Source organism: Scyliorhinus torazame, chromosome 7 (assembly GCF_047496885.1).
Source record: "Scyliorhinus torazame isolate Kashiwa2021f chromosome 7, sScyTor2.1, whole genome shotgun sequence".
In the NCBI taxonomy this organism is placed as follows: domain Eukaryota; kingdom Metazoa; phylum Chordata; class Chondrichthyes; order Carcharhiniformes; family Scyliorhinidae; genus Scyliorhinus; species Scyliorhinus torazame.
This window is the reverse complement of record NC_092713.1, coordinates 267,782,291-267,802,038: the sequence shown is the minus strand read 5'-3', so window position 1 is coordinate 267,802,038 and position 19,748 is coordinate 267,782,291. Positions and strand designations below refer to the sequence as shown.

Genomic DNA, 19,748 nt, shown 5'->3' with positions numbered 1-19,748 from the left:
CTGTGACCAAGAAATATGTTAACAGTGACCCACTGAGAAAATTCTTCTGATGTTTCTATCTCCACAGAGTAGCACAGCTGAGACCAATACTCGTGAACTATGTAGAATTACACATGTCAAGAGTATGTTAGTTCAGTGCTTTTTGATACTGCTGCTTTACAAGCACAGGTTAAACTAAATCCTTCCAACTTGAAGGGTGTGCAGGTCAGGGAAGTGACACTGCAGTATCGTACCTTAATCTCCAACCTGCTGGGGCTGTTTAGCACAGGGCTAAATCGCTGGCTTTGAAAGCAGACCAAGGCAGGCCAGCAGCACGGTTCAATTCCCGTGCCAGCCTCCCCGAACAGGTGCCGGAATGTGGTGACTAGGGGCTTTTCATAGTAACTTCATTGAAGCCTACTTGTGACAATAAGTGATTTTCATTTCATTTTTTCATTTCATTCCCTTTGGGTTCGGTTGCCAGTTGGAAGCTCAAAGCTTCTGAGCTCATCCCTTAAAATGGTGCTGTGTTCTCACAAAGAGCAGCAATTCAGTTTATAAAAAAACTAATCAAAGAGGAAACCTATTATTGTTTGTTGTCAAATAGAATCATAGAATTTACAGTGCAGAAGGAGGCTATTTGGCCCATCGAGTCTGCACCGGCCCTTACAAAGAGCACCCTACTCAATTCACATATCTACCCTATCCCCGTAACCCAGGAACCCCCACTTAACCTTTTTTGGACACTAAGGGCAATTTTGCATGGCCTATCCACCTAACCCACACATCTTTGGACTATGGGAGGAAACCGGAGCACCCGGAGACACATGCAGACACGGGGAGAACGTGCAGACTCCGCACAGTTACCCAGCTGGGAATCGAACCTGGGACCCTGGAGCTGTGAAGCAGTTGCGCTAACCACTATGCTACCGTGCTGCCCTCCAATGAGGTGATGCTAAAAATCTGTAGAATCCATAGAATCCCTACAGAGCAAACCAAGGCCATTTGTCCCACCAGGTCTGCACTGACCCTCCAAAAGAGCATCTACCTAGGCACACTCCCCCGCCCTATCCCTGTAACCCACCTAACCTGTACATCTTTGGACACAAAGGGGCAATTTAGCATGGCCAATCCATCTAACCTGCACATCTTTGGACACTAAGGGGCAATTTAGCATGACCAATACATCTAACATGCACACCTTTGGAAAACCATGTTCATTTGATGAACATTGTGTGTGTAAATGTTTGGCTTATGTGTGCCTCCCCAATGATAGATTAACTTGCTTGTGCTTATATCCTGGCTGACACATAAAGAACAGCTGCTATGGTACGGTATTGGCAAATGATTGCCCCTTGGAAAAGTATCCCAATATGAATTAGCATCCTCGGGAGAAGAAAGAAAATTGGAATGACAGAAAATCAGTTTAAATATTTCTTTGAAGAAAATAATGTTCTTTATGCTTTTTCTTGGTAAAATTATCTCATGGCTCCTCCAAGAGTTGCCTTTATTTCAAGTATAACTGAACTGATACAAAAGCAGAGTACCTCAAAGGTTGGAAACCTGAGATACACATTAAAAATATATCAGTGGAGAGTGAACCAGAATTAACATTTCAAGTTGATGATCTTTTGTCATAAGTGGGAAAAGTTAGAGATATAATAGGTTTTACGCCAAATACAAAGGCAGGAAAGAAGATATGGGGGGGAAAGAACAAAAGATCTATGATAGGGTGGAAAACGGGAGAGATTAAATGACAAAAGAGCAGGCATCATCAAGGCCTCCAAGACTTAAATATAAATGAACAAAAGTTGTTTTAATTTTTCATATATTTATTTGGTACTCCTCATTGATTTCTTAATTATCACCAATCTTTCCACCAGGATTCACTGTAACTTTCTTGATTGCTTTATTTTTCTATGATGTGCTTTTGTCTGTGATTCTTAAGGTTATGAATTAGGGGGAAAGATGAGGGTTCCACTCAGTCACTATGGAAAGTGTGCGTGTGGTTCGGATGGGTGTCTAACACTGAATATCCAATGTGCCAATTTATGTTGGCATCAGTTCGGAGACTGTGATAGCTGCTCTGTATTACTACATAAAGTGACCCTGGTTCGATTAGTCTTCTTGACCTGGCAGATCTTAACTAAAATTTGTGAATTCCTGCGCATGAAGAAAATACCTTAAGGCAGAAATTGTGAGATGCTGCTGTTGGTACAAAGGGTTAGAAATTCATACAGCAAAATATTTAGTTATCTATTATAAAATATTTATTCAATTTATTTATGATTCAACACTAGATGGTATTACATCAGCCTTGTGCTTTACACCACACTCAGTATTAACATTCAGTTCTATCAAAGTCAGTGCGGGTTGGTGAAGGGTATGATGGACGGGCTATGTGGTGCCACTCGTTTGCACAACCGTCCAAAACAATCTTCTTCCCCAAAGCCTCATTAGACATGAAGGCAGAATGCCAAATTCGGGTCATTATGTTCTGCTCCTATTTCTACCCATGTTTATCAAGGATTTGTACCAGCAACAAAGCCTCACAACTTCTACCCCAATTTGCTTTCCTGAATTGTTTTTCAGTTTTCCCCTCCTCTAAAGTCACTGACTCATATGGGACTACAGCTCCATAGCTGCCAACCCCTCCTAAGTGACCATTCTTCACATTTTAATCCAGGATTGAGTGTTGAAAGGCTATTGAATTGTAAGGGCGGGGGGAGAAGCATCACATCCTACCATCTTCAAGCAGGAATCACCTGATCGCAAATGGAAGCAGGAAGCTTGGGTGTTAGTTTAACCCCTTCCTACCTTTGTGACTGACACTCGTTGTAATCAGTTAGCTCAGCCCAGGCCATGGATCGAACGTGGTCCAGTTAAGTATTGATGTGCTCAGCCATTTTATTTCTGATGTGTCATTCCACTTCAGCCTTATCGACACCGTTTGGGAACTGTAATTCATTTGCCCATGTGTGCCAGGTCTATTCACACACACTCCCAAGAGCAAATTAAAAGACAATTCTGGCATCTTGAGTTGCACAAAGATATCATCATTGTGGAAGATATAACACAAAAATAACTTTGTTTGTTTGCAGGTTTCCCCATCCTCTGGTGCTAGGCCCTCCAGGCATGCACTCTACAGGGATCCCCCATCCTGCCATTGTGAGTGCTTCAGGCAAACCGGACATGAATCAATATGACAATGGACTGAGATCCATGTAAGTAATGTTGCTAACTTTTGGTTGACTCTTAAATGTTGCCCGTTGTATGTTTGCCTAATTTGCTCTGTTTCTATAACCTTTGCTCTAGAGTCGCCAGGTATCTTTATGATACCGCCACGAGGTTCAAGTTCAAGTACTGATCAATAACTCAACACACCAATTAGTAAGATTCAAATCAAAATACATTTATTATACACAGTAAATCACTACTCATGCATAAACTCTACTTTCTAGACTATTCTCTATCACTAAAAGGCCTATACTTAACTTCGGAATTGGCCCACCAGGTCACGGGAACAAATGGCCTTTCGTTCGATCTGAGTCTGCAGGATTCAAAAGCTGGTATGGACTGGTAGCTAGGAGTGCCTATCTTGTAGCGTGCGTTGACTGGAGACTTACTTGGTTGATGCGGCAGCTTGGGCAGTTCACTCTCAAGGGTTGATTCGCTGCTGAGTGACCCTGCCAAGAAGACCGATTTGAACTTGGGGGCTTTACTTTATAGTCCCCAAGGGCTTCCCACCCTTCGGGGCGGACCCCGTACCTGGTTCCAAGTGATTGGACTGCCTTCCGATCACTTGGATCGATTTCTCCAATACTGGAGTTGTTCCCTGATCGCTGGGCGGTCCCTGAGTGTCCGTTGGCCTCCTTTGTCTTGGCTCCTGCTGGCGCTGAGGAGTCTGGCTTGGCCTTATTCACCTTAAGTGTTTCAATTGTGCCCGGGGATCGCTCATTAATATGCAGATGGCTGCTGGTTTCAGTGCTGTCTGGGCTTTGCAAGTTCGAATACACAGGGTTTCTGCACTTGCTAGTTTTGCCTGTGTTGGCTAAATTTCCCTGTAGCCTTTGCGGTTCTTCATTTTAAGTCGGGAAGTGGCCAACCCAGGTGGCTACAGTAATGAGGCTGAAAGTATGTAGCACTGCTTACATATGCATAGGTGGGAAGCAATAATTGCTTTTGTTTGTTTGTGTAGTCCTAGCATTTACCCCTGGATATCTGGTATAAAACATGAACATTGTCTGACAACTGAATTATTAGAACTGGAATTACATCCCTCTGAAGAAACCAGCAGATGATTTAATGGTGGCCAACAGAGAAAGAATGAAAGCTACCTTTTGCTAAAACAATCGCAATACTCAGAGATCTATACTCGTAATCCGAACCAAGATTTGTGACTTCCTGTGCCTGAAGAAAGTACCTTAAGGCAGAAATTGTGAGATTCCGCTGTTGGTACAAAGGGTGAGAAATTCATACAGCAAAATGTTTAGTTATCTATTGTAAAATATTTGTCAATCCATATAAAATATTGTCAATACATGGATTTTCCAATCCCCAACCCTGTGTTTCTTGGTGGCGTACTGTTCATTGGGGGTGAGATTCTCACTTTCTGCCACTTGTTAATGGGATTTCCCATTAAAACCACCCCATGCCGCCGGGACACCCATGGGCAGTGGTGCGCTGTCTGGGAAAAGAGAGTCCCAACGACCAGAGAATTCCGGCCAAGGTCTTTTCCCACTTGTTTATAAACATAATATGATGAGATAATTCATGTCACAGTGCACTGCTGTGCAAGGATCGTCTCAAACAGCAGCTGCAGGACCTCCAAGACCAAGGAGTGATCTCCAGAGTTACGGAACCAACCGACTGGGTCAGTTTCATGGTGTGCGTAAAAAAGCCTTCCGGCGAATTGAGAATTTGCATTGATCCCAAGGATCTGAATCACAATATCATGAGGGAGCATTATCCGATTCCCAAGCGCGAAGAGATCACATGCGAGATGGCTCGCACCAAGCTCTTCACCAAACTTGACGCCTCGAAAGGTTTCTGGCAAATCCAGTTCAACAAATCCAGCAGGAAACTGTGTACCTTTAACACCCCCTTTGGCAGACATTGTTACAACAGGATGCCGTTTGGGATCATATCGGCTTCAGAAGTGTTCCACAGGATCATGGAACAAATGATGGAAGGCATTGAAGGTGTTCGCGTCTATGTCGATGACATAATCATTTGGTCCACCACCCCGTAGGAGAATGTCAGTCGCCTCCAGTGCGTGTTCAAACGTATACGGGAGCAGGGCCTACGCCTCAACAGAGCCAAATGCTCCTTTGGTCAGACGGAACTCAAGTTCCTAGGGGACCACATCTCCCAGTTGGGTGTGCGGCCGGATGCGGGCAAGGTGGCTGCTATCACAGCCATGAAAATGCCGGAGGACAACAAGGCGGTCCTCCGATTTCTGGGCATGGTCAACTTCCTAGGGAAGTTCATCCCTAACCTCGCCTCTCATACCACGGCTCTCAGGAACCTGGTCAGGAAGACGACAGACTTCCAATGGCTTCCTGCCCACGAGCGCAAATGGAGAGAACTCAAAACCAAACTCACCACGGCCCCGATCTTAACTTTTTTTGATCCAGCGAAAGAGACAAAAATTTTGACCGATGCCAGCCAGTCTGGCATTGGGACAGTGCTCCTGCAACATGATGAGGCCTCATCATGGGCCCCCGTTGCATATGCGTCACGCACCATGACCCCCACGGAACAGTGCTACGCGCAGATAGAAAAGGAGTGCCTGGGCCTTTTGACCGGTGTAGTCAAGTTTCATGATTATGTGTTGAGACTGACCATCGCCCGCTGGTCAATATAATACAGAAAGACTTGAACGACATGATGCCTCGCCTCCAGCGTATTCTGCTCAAGCTCCGGCGATACGACTTCCAGCTGGTATACACCCCGGGCAAAGACCTAATCATTGCCGACGCTCTCTCCAGGGCAGTCAACACTCCGTGTGACCCAGCGGGATTCGTCTGTCAGGTTGACGCCCATGTGGCCTTCGTGGCCTCCAATCTACCTGCCACGGATGAACGCCTCGTCCAAATTCGCCGCGAGACAGCGGCTGACCCTTTGCTACAGCGTGTCATGCGCCACCTAACAGACGGGTGGCTCAAGGGCCAATGCCTGCAGTTCTATAATGTAAGAGGTGATCTGGTGGTAGTCGATTGTGTTCTCCTGAAGCTGGACCCCATTGTTATCCTGCACAGCATGCGCCAGCTCGTCTGGGAACAGCTGCACGAGGGCCATCTTGGCGTGGAAAAGTGCCGCCGACGGGCCCGAGAGGCTGTGTACTGGCCCGGCATCAATAACGACATTGCCAACTCAGTGCTCAACTGCCCCACTTGTCAGTGCTTCCAGCTGGCCCAACCACGTTGTGGTGATGTGCATCACTGTAAATACATGTAAGCTAGACAGACACTAGAGGGAGCACCAGAAACATCACACACACACACTCAACCAATAGATAAGTTAGATAGGAGGCGACCAATGGACATTCACAATACACAAGGAGGTGACACGACCACAGGGGGGCATTACACCAACCCATACATAAAGGACACCACACACATGATCAGCCCCTTTTGGCCAGTGGAGACAGTCAGTGAGGAGAGGCAGAGGGTTGATTCATTATCACACCCACCACGTGGAAGACAGCAGATGGTTAGTCAGTTAGGTAGCTATAATAGGATTAGCAGTAGTGTCGAACTCAAGTTATAAAAGTGTACATAGTGTAAATAAATGAGTTGAAGTTATTTACACGTCTCGACCTTCCTTGACAAATGCAACACAAGGAAGCCGCTTATGTTACAAAGGAAACATAACAAAACACACGTGAGACCCTACAGCCCCACGAGTTGGTCACGTCCCCTTGGTCCAAGGTCGGCATCGACCTGTTCCACGCGTTGGGCAGGGACTATGTCTTGATTGTAGACTACTTTTCCAACTACCCGGAGGTGGTACATTTACACGACATCACATCGTCTGCAGTCATCCGTGCATGCAAGGACACCTTTGCTCGACACGGCATCCCACTCACTGTGATGTCAGACAATGGCCCCTGCTTCGCAAGCCAGGAATGGTCCAACTTTGCCAGGAGGTACAATTTTGTGCATGTGACATCCAGTCCCCTGTACCCCCAATCCAACGGCAAAGCGGAGAAGGGCGTCCACATAGTCAAACGGCTCCTCTGCAAGGCTGCCGATGCTGGGTCTGATTTCTACCTCGCCCTGCTGGCCTATCGCTCGGCCCCGCTGTCCACTGGCCTGTCGCCAGCCTAGCTGCTCATGGGTTGTCCCCTGAGGACAATGGTGCCGTCCATTCATGTCCCAGACCTCGACCACGTTCCGGTCCTTCAACGAATGCAACTGTCTTGTGCACAGCACAAGGCAGCTCATGACTCCTGTGCAGCTGATCCCCCTGCTCTGGCTCCAGATGACAACGTCTGTATCCATCTTCTGGATGGTGGCTGGTCTACAACCGCTGTTGTCCTTCGGCAGGTGGCCCCCCACTCGTTCCTGGTTCGTCTACCGGATGGCTCCATTCTGCGCCGCAATCGACGTGCCCTTCGTCTCGTTCCGCGCTCGCTACGTGATCCTCCACCATTGCCACGCCCTCCTGTTGGCCCTGACCTGGATTATGCAGAGATTCCAGTCACTCTGCATCCTTCTCACTCTGACGCAGTCCAGCCCGCTCCTCAGCCGACGGCTCCCGACCCACCCTTGAGGCAGTCAACCAGAATTCGTCGCCCACCTCAGAGACGTAATTTGTGGACTTTGGACTTTCTGATTTGTTCTGTTCTTCCATTTAATCGTTCAAGTGGTTTGTATATAGTGTTCATCTCGCTATTCTTGTGACACACTGTTTTTCTGCACCAGGCACCTTCCCATTTAAATAGCTTAGTTTTTATGTCCATAGTCCTGTAAATATTTCGCACACACGTAGTCAGGAACATTCACCATACACTATTTATTGCCACGCAGGTACATTTTTTATAAAAGGAGGGATGTCATAATATACACCAGTATATCATGGTGCAGACACACACTGGTGGACACACAATGGGACCAATCAACACACATAACACCACAGCCAATCACCAGTGAGAGCACACGCACTATAAAGACAGGGGACATCAGAGTTCCCGCTCATTCGAGTAGCAGCTAGCTAGGAGGACAGAGCTCACAGCCTTCAACACAGACATTCACCATGTGCTGAGTGCATCGAGTGGTTAGGACAAGGCAAAGGTCTTTAGTTAAAGCTAGTATCGTATTAACCCACAGTCTGAGTATGTTTAAACAGTTAATGATTCAATAAAATAGTGTTGCACTATTTCAAGTGTTGGTGACCTGTATGTGATCCAGAACTGCCCCCTCAATTAAGGATGTCATAGAACCATAGATCTATGTCCCATGAACAAAAAAAAACACTGTTCCCTCCAATTCAGCTTATTATCTATTTTGATACCTAGATACTTGTAGTTAGTAACTATTTCGATGAATCCTCATGGGAACAATATTATTAACTGGCTTTTTCCTAAAGCCTTTAACGCGTTATTTCACCTATGGGTTTTTTTCAGTTTAAGAGAATTGTTGTCACACCATTTTACAAACTTTTCTGAGTTCCCATCAATTCTTTTATTATTCCTTATGAGACCAACAAGTAACTTATCACCGGCATACTTCAAGAGCATAATGTTCTTGGACTCTGATCGATAATCATTCGTATAGAGAATGCAAAGTAAAGGTGACAGTACGCAGCCGTAATGAAATATTCAATAAACATGGGTCCCGGGTAATCCTGTAAATTTACACCCCTTGGGACCTTTATGAAGGAACTCACAGATCCAAAGTAGGAGAGTAGGATTGATATTAAGGCTTTTCAATTTTTCAATATTTTGAATGGTTGCATGGTACTAAAAGCTGAAGAGCAATCGACAAAGGTAGAGCGAGCATAGTTGCCGAATTTAACCATGTGCTTTTGGATCGGAAAGTTCTTCTTACCAGGAACATTAATATGACATAACCGACACAAACTCTTCTAGTTCTTCTCTTTATACAATAAAAAAGGGTTACCATATGCTTTATCACAACAACATTGCTTCTTATGAAGTTCACAAAAAGTAAACCATGCTATTCAGATTGAATGCATTTTCTTCCGTTTTCTTGCTCCTCTCTTGTAAGTGGTGACTCATGCTGAGATCTGGTTCCACACGTAATGGTAACCCTCCAGTGCCTTGCCCAAGCAGCGATTACGAACATGGTAGCCCAGCCAATAATATCAGAAAATCATTTAACTTGGAGGCTCGTCCTTTAATCACTGAATGAAAACACGCACACATTTGCAGCAGGGGCACTGGAGAGCAAAGAAAAAGAAAGACTTGCATTTATACACACTTTTCATGGCCATTGGGTGTCTCAAAGCGCTTTACAGCCAGTGAGGTACGTATGAAGTATAGTCACTTATTGTAATGTAGTAATGAAGAGAGTGAGCCATAGCTGACTCTCCCCCTCCATTGAGACCAACTGTGGAACCTCTCGCTGCCAGCTGGGCTGAAATCAGCTAACTCAGCATAAACCAGGGATCAAATGGGAGATCTTTTGGTTTGTATGACTCTGTAATAGGTGGTAATTCTATTCAGCAGGGCATCAAGGGAGTTTAACAGACTGAATTCCTATGGTCAACACATTCTCAGTGGGAGGGAGTCCAAGGCTTTAAATTATACACTTAAGGAAATTACATACTTAAGTTATGTATGTATAAGGAAAATCAGATTCCCAGTGCTAATGTGCATCATGAGGACAGACAGAAGATAAGGATGATTTTGATTTAATTTAGAGTCACAGGAAAGTGTGAACCTGGAAATAATTATCCTTTTGGCTCTATGGAATGTTAAAGCAACTGTTACTTATAAATTGCATAATTAAAGAGCTATGTTATATTTGGCACAGTATGAATCAGCCTCCAATTTGAGATAGAAGTTACAAACAGATGCAACGTATTAAACAGACAATATTCCTTTATGACTAGAATTAAGCCACAATAGCCAATATTCTCCATCTTTAAATATCTGAGTATTAATGTGAAGTTAATCAAAGAAAATGGTAGTTGTGGTCTGGTGTATAAAGTCTACCCTTTCCACCATTTACGGGGGCCATTTTTTTTGCCATATTGGGGAGATTTTTTGGGCGAAGACAGATTCAGTCCTGAGAATAGGAAGCTCCATTGGCTTCCTTCAAATGGCAGCTGCTGTATTTGAACTTTAGCGAATCATGTGACAACAGTAGCAGAAGCATTTGTTATGCTGTTTAACAATTTTTAGAAGAATTATAGCAGCAATCATGATCATCTATGCAATGAAGTCATTGCTGGCATTCATGCTTTCTCCCAGGACTTTCAATTAATGTTTCTCACAGAAAGGGGGTTTTGACAACTGAACTAAGTCTATGAACCAAAAGCTGCACCTTTTAACTTGCCTCAGGCTGGATGGTGTGTTTAGAATTACGTTCAAGTACTATATAATGTTGGGGAGATTATGTGAGATGTTTACTCTGTTCTCCTGTTTTTTCTGAAGAATGATAAATATTAGTGGACAGATTAGTGCTATAAACTGCAAAGCTATGGACAGACCTGGCTCCTCCCATTAATTATATGATCTATATCATTCTAAGATGCCACATGACCTGCTTAACTAGCATTAAATACAACCTCTCATACATTATCTACTCTCCAGGGAATCTCCAGCAATCATAACAATATCCCATTAGCCCTCTATATGTAAACAAGTAAATGCTCATAATAAATTGGACCCTCACCTTTTATGACTTCTTAATTACAGCTTTAACAGCCACACAATCTGGATACCATAACCTAGGTTCTTTACTCATATCACTGCAACAACTATCTACTTTAACTCAGGCCTTTAATAACATTACTGCCACAAATATAAAATATAATACTATTCCGACATTCATCACACAAGGTGGTTTCCTGAACCCCCTCATTGTAGTCGGGTCTTCCTTGAGCCGGCAGTGTTTTTGTCTCTGTTGAGGCAGTGCTGCTTATTCCCCTAGTATCTTCTTAGTAATGGCGTACAGTGCTTGTCTGTGTGTGACGTTGTTTGATTAATCCAGACATTCCTCCCTTATGGGGTTTCTTCTCTTTATCTGGGTAGGCAGCTTGCTGTTGCAGGTCCTGATTTGGTCTATTAGGTTACGGGGGGTGGGGGGGGGGGGGGGGGGGGGGGGTGATAAGATGGAAATGTTAGGAAGCCAGGGTGTGATAGGGTGTTGGTATCTGGAGGTTGGTTTCTTGTGGTTTCTGTTCATGTTAATGTGTTGGTCTTCTGATATTTTCATGTATATATATAAAAAGCCTTGAATAAATTTTTTTTTAAAAAAATGTTTGGGATGTTCCTTCTTAGCCGAGAGATTATGAGAGGCTGAGTGAGGTTCAAATGAGCAGCCTTTTCTCTTATTTGTCTTATGGTGAGGGGTGTACATCAGAGAGTCACGGGCTTATGGTTGTGTCCTGATCTATTTTATCCTGAGACCCTCTGCTCCTGGTAGTTTTCCTTTTTTATGCTTTCTCGGTTAGTTAGGTGCGAGGCACTGACCGCACTGGCTATAATCCGAACCTTTTGTACGAATATTTGTTGGTCCTCTGTATAAATATGTGGAATGACGATCATTCTATACAGTCCTGAGGTTGGGGTTATGTTGCATCTTGTGCTATATATAAAATATCCTTTTAGAACTGGGGTTCTCGTGAATTTTCTTTGTTTCTTTTCGATTTTGGTTTTGGTGGGGTTAAAGAATCCTTGATTGGCTCCTGCAAGACTACAGGAGGGTCTGGTATCTAAAGAGAAGAGGCTGCAGTGTGTCATTGGTGCCTCTGCTGTTGGTGGAGTTGAGGGCGATATGTACTGGTGTGCCTCCGAACATGGCACAACGATCTTATGCCGAATTCTCGTGGTCATTGTGGGCAATCGCCGCGTGGGAACGTGTTCACCATATTACCATGTTTTCAAGGCCTTACCTTCCTCTCTCTTGATCTCTAGTAATATGTAGAGAGGCATTAAGTAGAGTTTATCGATTTATTGTTTACTTCCTACCCCCTCTGCAAATTTTTCGAATATAAATTTTGAGTACCCAATTTTTTTTTTCTTCCAATTAAGGGGCAATTTAGTGTGGCTAATCCACCTAACCTGCATATCATTTTGGTTGTGGGGGTGAGACCCACACAGACACGGGGAGAATGTGCAAACTCCACATGGACGGTGACCTGGGGCCGGTATCAAACCCGGGTCCTCGGTGCTGTGAAGCAGCAGTGCTAACGACTTGGCCACTGTGCCGCCCTTTCCTCCTCTGTATCCATGTACGTTGAGACATTTTTGCTATGCTGACCTATTCCAGTGGTTCTGTTGTGATATTTGATCAAATGGAAACACTTCAATAAAAATACTTTTTTAAAAGTGCTTTGTGGCTTGGAGAGGAATTTGCAGTTGGTGGTGTTCCCATGTGTCTGTTGCCCTCATTCTTCTCGGCCATAGAGGCCAAGGGTGTGGAAAGGCTGTCTAAGGAGGTTTGGCTGGTTGCTGCAGTGTGTCTTGTATATCGTACATACTGCTGCCACTGTGTATTTGTGGAGGTAGTGAATGGGGTTCCAATAAAGTGACTTCTTTGTCCTGGATGGTGTTGAGCCTCTTGAGTGTTGTTGGCACTGCACTCATCCAGGCATGTTACAGTGTCCTATCTCTCGGATGGAATCCCGAGGCAATTTTAACAACCTGTTGGCCAGCGGAAACACCATGATTCCTTTTGCCACTCTTCGGGGCCTTGCAGGACATGTGTGGGTCTCTGTGATCCCCGGGTCATCCCTTCTCACCTGCAAACACCTGCCAAACCATATCTGTGTTATCTGGAACACCTGAACTACACCAGCCAGCAGGTGGGCCACTGACTGGCCCAGAAATAGGCTCAGCGTCCCACGGACTCCAAGCTGGGAAGTTTCAATGGTTTCTCCTGGCTTTTCGTGCCTGATTTAAAATCTACCCTTGCATGTCAAAAATAGCAGAAGATTTTCCTATTTGGTGCTTTCATCATAGTCAGAGTTACATCATCTTGTTTACAAAGCTAGTAAAGCACTTTTTTAAATCCATAGCCTCATTGTAATCTTAAAATTATGTTTCTTTTCAAATATACAGCCCATATCTGTATTTTAACATGTTCTGGTTGGCTTGAATGAATTTAATATCAGAATGCCTGTGTCACCATCCCTGATAGCCAAACATCTCCAATTGTACTCGTTGATTTAGTGAACAGATTGCTGATGGTTCAAATGGGTCCATTGTTCTTATCTTCTTATTCTAGAGGATTCTCAGAATGAGTTTGACACATCAGTCATACTGAATAGGGGCAGTTTTGTTGCTTGGTTAGATTTTCCACAACACTTAGCCTATCCACCAAACTCATTTCACCTCAATGCTCAAACAAGAACTGAAAGTGAGAAAGGGAAATTTCCATCCTGTCCATCTAGGATTGATTCAAACTCAGTTTCTCAGAAATGAAAGGACAATATTGTGTTTCATTTCATCACTCTGTGTCTATCAACAAATAATTCTGACACTTAGTTATTTCAATTTGTTCTTTAACCATGTACGTTTTGTTTTGTCCTTTAGGAAACCGAATCCTGAACCAAAAAGGGAAAAAGAGAGTAAAAAACCTACTATCAAAAAACCCCTCAACGCATTTATGCTTTACATGAAAGAAATGAGGGCGAAGGTCGTAGCTGAGTGCACTCTGAAAGAGAGCGCAGCCATCAATCAAATTTTGGGTAGAAGAGTAAGTGAAAATAAATGTCACGGTCAGCCATCAATAAATTAATATCTGATCACACTTAAAGAGAAAAACTCATACCTACAGGATGCCAACAGTCCTTAAACCCCTCAGCCAGATGCTATTCTTCATGGACAATTGGCATTTTTGTTGTGCTATGAATTCAAGGGTCATAAAGCCAATCACAGTCTCCCCAACTTTATCCCTTCAAGTCAAATAAATATGGACATATATCTAGTAGACAATTGGGTTCGGCATCCATCACCAGATCTGGTTAGACCACTTGAGCTTTTGAGCCTCAATCTCCTCTGATAATTGTTGGCTTTGAAAGCAGGCCAGCAGCACGGTTCAGTTCCCGTACCAGCCTCCCCGAACAGGCGCCAGAATGTGGCGACTAGGGTCTTTTCACAGTAACTTCATTTGAAGCCTACTTGTGACAATAAGCAATTTTCATTTTTCATTTTCATTCAGGAAGATCACTGATAATCTCTCGTATCTCTTCTCCACGACTGGCCAAGTGCTTCAGCACCTCTCCCCTGCTCGCTCTACCCTCCCCTCCAACAGTGTAGTGAGAAGCTAGTGGACTTCTTTGGTATTGATTTTCACAGGGCGACAGTGATGATCTGGGGAATCTGGTAGAAGGTAATGTGCCCAACAAGGCCGGGCATGTGGAAGCTGATACCCAGCCTGATTAACTACCTGACTGTTAGGCAACAGTGGGCATCTGGTGAAAGGAAGCCACAGCCGGAATCACTGTGGAAAGATTGGATGGGGAGGGGGAAGTCTTTCAACAGGTATCAGAAGCTGGGGGCAGGAACTGGGCAGATTGGAGAGGGGAGGAGCTGAGATTCGGGAGTTGGGAGGAGGTTATGGGTAGAATCGGAAGGGGAGACAGAGCAGAGGTTGGAGCACCTTCCCCAGATTCTGTTGATGGTCTGGAGCATGATAGTCCTGGACAAAGAATCCCCATGTTCTTTTTGTGAGGGCCAGAGGAAGACTTCTGCTCCTCCTGACCCACAAGGAAACCTAAAATAAATCTTTAACCTAACCATCTGGACAAGGAATCCACCTGTCAACTGATTTACCTGTCAAGGAAATTAAAAATACTGTTCATTCAGGACTTCACTAAAGTTCCAAGTTGGGTCCTGGTGATGGTCCTTGTTGTTGATCTGTTGAGAAGACCAGGTTAATATCAAAGCAAATGGGATGGCAGCTGGATCTAAATAGTGTGGGTGAAATCCACTCCACACGTCCACAAACCAGTTTCTATCAGATGGGGCAATTAAAATTGGGGCCAAGGATTGTTTTTGCTAATTCCCACAACCCCCTTTTCCATGAAGCTAACCCCCTTCTCAGGCTCTACCTGCCTTAGCCCTGAACCAGAGTCTTTCTATCATTTCTCCCCACTGTCTCCAAGCCCATTTTCTTCATGAAGCATACCTCTTGCTCCCTTTGACTCCAATCTCACTAAACTACTGACCCTTGGACTCTCCTCCCTGACCTCCTTGCAGGGTGACATTGTGAATAGTTTTTCTTTTCTCAGATACTGTTCCCTCTATCATCGGGCCCCACCTAAAAAATATTTAATTCCTGTGTCCTAGCAAACAACCACCCTATCCCTTTTCATTTCCAAAGTCAAGAATTGTCTTGTTGGTTCCGAAATCTGTGCTCATCTTTTCTGCAATTCCATATTTGAATCTTTCTAATCAGGGTTTTTTGTATTCAAATCCCTTCTGGGCTGGTTTAGCACAGTGGGCTAAACAGCTGGCTTGTAATGCAGAACAAGGCCAGCAGCGCGGGTTCAATTCCCGTACCGGCCTCCCCGCACAGGCGCCAGAATGTGGCGACTAGGGGCTTTTCACAGTAACTTCATTAAAGCCTACTTGTGACAATAAGTGATTATTATTAGTATTATTATTATTCATGACCTTGTCCCTCCCTACCTCTGTCGTTAGCATCCTTCCATCTACCTAGGATGATGGATATGCAACAAGTCAAATCCATTAGGGATAAGAAAGGTTCATATGGTGCACTTTTGCTGGTGGCTGAAAAGACTAATCATGAGAGACGGGTCTCCCATAAGTGCCGCCATATGAAGTGGTTATCAGCTGTTATTGTTTTTAGCTTTGTTGCCTGGTGTCAAGCCGCTGTAGCCACTGATCATCTAGATGGCACATGTTGGCCCAGAGGTGATGTCGCCATTTTCCTCTGTCTTCAGCTGGTATCTTCCAGGTGTGAGAATTGATGTCTAGGGCTTTCATGTCAAGCTTGCAGCATCATTGAAACAGGGCTTTCAGTATCCCACTGTTCTTTTGATTCCAGCTAACTCACCATAATGAAAAGGCTTGGATTTGCATCCATTTTCCATCCTGAGGATGTGCCAAAGCAGTGAAGTCACCTCTGCTATCTCTATAGCCTCTTCCAAATCCGCAACATCACCTTGGACTCGCATTCTTGCATCTCAACATTCCTGTACATCCCCCACCTTTGCTTTTAGGCACCTAATCCACACAAAAGTCTGAAATTCTCTCCCATTTGCAAAAAGGCCCTTTGTAAACTCCGCTTTCATTGATCAGACCCTTCTTTACATCTCTCTCTTTGTTGTGGAATCCATTTTTGTCTGATTACGCTGCTGTGCATCCCTATGAGATGTTGTTCGATTAAAGTTCAAGTTGTTGCAGATTCTATCACCACCACAGTACTGCAATGATCCAAACCAAGGTCATAGATGACCTCTACTGTTTCTCAGACTGTGATGGAATATCCCCCTTTGCCCTTTCTCTGGTGTTTGATGGTGTTGATATCCTTCTTCAAAGTGCCTTCTTTATTGTCCATCTCAGTGAGGCTGTCCTCACCTTGTTCATTTTTACCCGTTTGACCAAAGTCAAATCTTTATGCTGCTCCCTGTGACATCATCTGTAGATATGAGATGAGCTTCTGCAGTTCAACAGCTCATGGCAAGGAGCAGGAACATCAACTGACAGAAACCAATGTAGCACCTCCAACTCAATCCCAATGGAGATCAACTAAATCAGCTCAGGCCAGAGATTGAAACTAGGAGCTTCCTGATCTCTATGGCTTAATCTCACACAGAGAAATTATATTCCCAATCATTGAGGATACTCGAGCAGAAATATTGAATGCATCAAACCAATGAAGTTTTTCGCTTCTGCAGTCTGATTCAAGCAGAGTTCTGAATGAAGGCTTCATAATTGGCTACTGTTTCTCAGGATTCTGACGTGCTGTTTAATATTTATGGTCAGACTTCAAAGGATGGAGTGCACCAAGTGTAGAGATAAAGTTTGGATACTTATTCTCTTCTGCTTTCCTACTTGAGGTCAACAGGTTACATATAAATCAAAATTAACCTTCCCCCTCTGAGACATCCATGACTCTGGAATGATTGTTGTTAATGGGGTGTTAGCATGTTATTTCTGACGCCCTTTGAAGACAGCTAATTTTCCTGGAACAGCAGAAAACTACCTGGACCATGGATGCCACCTTGCTAAACCAAGGGAATAGAACGAGGGAAAGAATTCCAGTGGGCGCACAATCAAGCTATCCATGCAGATTTTCTGATGTATCATGCAGATGCCGTCGTAGAACATAGAACATAGAGTACAGAGGGGGGCCATTTGGCCCATCGAGTCTGCACCGACCCACTTAAGCTCTCACTTCCACCCGATCCCCCTCACCCAATAACACCTCCTAACCTTTTTGGTCACGAAGGGCAATTTATCATGGCCAATCCACCTAACCTGCACATCTTTGGACCGTGGGAGGAAACCGGAGCACCCGGAGGAAACCCACGCAGACACTGGGAGAACGTGCAGACTCCGCACAGACAGTGACCCAGCGGGAAATCGAACCGGGGTCCCTGGCGCTGTGAGGCTACAGTGCTATCCACTTGTGCTACCGTGCTGCCCCAATGGCACCATGGGAAACACTTTTCACATAGGACAGTGGCCAAATATTTCTAAAGTTTTCTAAAGCCTACATTGTTGTATTTTTATTTACAGTGGCATGCACTCACCCGTGAAGAACAGGCAAAGTACTATGAATTGGCAAGAAAAGAACGGCAACTACACATGCAGCTTTATCCAGGCTGGTCTGCCAGGGATAACTATGTAAGTTGACTTTTAAAAAATCAATTATTGCTAATATTTAGTAGTAGAAAGCAGCTGATTGTAATCAGACTGGACAGTGGAATTTTCTGGAATATAACAGCACCATCTATATTTTCCCCAATTTTCTCCCCCTTTTCTCCTCCTCTGAAGGTGGTGACCCCACGGGTGCCGGGAGCCCTCAGTGCCTTACCAAGTGGCTATTCTTCACATGAGGCAAGTCAGCAAGTTCTGAAGGTTATTTAACCATGGAGAGGAGATCATTTCTAAGCTTGATCCTCTCTTCACCCATATACACTTTCTAACCAAGGTCAACTAACTAACAATTAGAAGTGTGAAATTGGTTAATTTTTGATCTCCTATCTTCAAGACACTGAAGCTGCTTGTAACGGCCTCGCCAGCAGGCACAGTATTCAGATTGTTGACTGGATGTAGATTCTTGGCTGGTTCTGCATTCTATAAATTCAGGGTACATTCTGTTTGACAGATTCTGTGCTCTACAGTGTTCCTACCTTGCAATGCTGTACCTTACAGGTTGTTCAAAAAGCGATCATTGTCTATGGTCAATCTACCTTTACGCCATTTTTTTACTGATAGCATTAACTTGACCTACACCACAGTTCTAGAGGTGCGAGTAGTCTCTCAACTCCTTGGCCATGTAGCCAGTCTTTATGAGTGAAACTAGATAGGGAGTTTTGGCAGTGTATTTGATTGAGGAGAGCATCTCAGTCTATTCTATTTTCACCCAATGTCCACAAATGTACATTTTTCAGTCAGGTCGTTAGATAGCATTCAAGAGCAGAACCTCGGGCAAACTTTCCCCCTCCTTCATCAAGGGACATTGAACTCAAGCAGAGTACTCTTTATTGGCAGCAATGACTAGATAGTCTGGGACTTCCTGGTCCATACTTCCTCGCACTGTTGGTCCATCCTTCCGAACACTGTACAATGCGGTGAAGTTCACTGGCTTTTTGACAACTTTTCATGATGGTTTGTAAAACTTTCTAAGATGTGATAAGGATTAAAGGAGGGTGCTTAGTTCAAAGTAACAAGTCACCTTTATTGTTTAATACAACACCTCGGCAAAATATGATTAGGAGTGGCTGGATAAAGGGAAACTGTTAGGTAAACCAGAAAAAGGCTTTGGGAAGAATTACAGGAATAGACAATGATCATTATATTACATAGAAGGTATTTAACAACTCTGAGTTAAACTTTAGCATAAGAAGGGTCATTATCCGAGTAAGTCACTGTCCAGTGATCTGTGGTAATCAGGATTACCTGTAATTCTAATGATGTTTTTGCCATTCTCGTCGTACCTGAATAAATGCCAAGTTTCGAGGAAAGTTTCAGAGTTTCTCATAGACCAGGAGTTTCTGGCCCTGTTGTGGTGGAATCCGCCACAGGAAATTTGGCAGCCCAGCCAAAGGTCCATTGACTTTTGGTGAGAATGGATGATCCTTATGGTGGGCGGGGGCAGAAATTCGCACCTATAATTAATGATGGCATCTAAACAATTCTATTTCTTTTCTCTGCACAACATATACACTGAAATCCTTGGATAAGCTACCAAAGATTGCAAGTTTTATTAAATTCATTCATCACAAAACAGAAATAATCATTTTTGAGGGTTAACTTGCACCATGAACACCAAGCATGCTGAAAACAGCACAAATTGGTGCCAAAATTCATACTATTGTTTTTCCAATTAAGGGGCAATTTAGCGTGACCAATCCACCTACCCTGCACATCTTTGGGT

The 19,748-nt window shown here is 44.1% G+C and overlaps 1 protein-coding gene and 1 long non-coding RNA gene across 16 annotated transcripts in view; one reads left to right on the top strand and one right to left on the bottom strand.

The window, feature by feature from the left end:
* LOC140427025 (transcription factor 7-like 2) overlaps window positions 1-19,748 on the top strand; it is a 309,025-nt gene that overhangs the window by 264,582 nt on the left and 24,695 nt on the right. For 8 of the 13 annotated variants that reach the window (XM_072512432.1, XM_072512430.1, XM_072512437.1 and 5 more), the window contains 4 exons: window positions 3,081-3,203; window positions 13,709-13,871; window positions 17,885-17,992; window positions 18,143-18,205. In XM_072512432.1, the coding sequence (XP_072368533.1) occupies window positions 3,081-3,203; window positions 13,709-13,871; window positions 17,885-17,992; window positions 18,143-18,205 (457 nt within the window). The remainder of the gene's footprint in view (window positions 1-3,080; window positions 3,204-13,708; window positions 13,872-17,884; window positions 17,993-18,142; window positions 18,206-19,748) is intronic. The other 5 variants (XM_072512433.1, XM_072512431.1, XM_072512441.1 and 2 more) reach the window with 1 other exon arrangement.
* Window positions 1-19,748, bottom strand: part of LOC140427027 (uncharacterized) — a 73,816-nt gene that overhangs the window by 30,163 nt on the left and 23,905 nt on the right. For 2 of the 3 annotated variants that reach the window (XR_011948363.1, XR_011948362.1), the window contains exon 3: window positions 7,994-9,384. The exons of the other annotated variant lie outside the window; for it this stretch is intronic. This is a non-coding gene — a long non-coding RNA (uncharacterized lncRNA). Of the gene's footprint in view, window positions 1-7,993; window positions 9,385-19,748 lie in introns of those variants that run through there. 3 annotated transcript variants of the gene reach the window in all.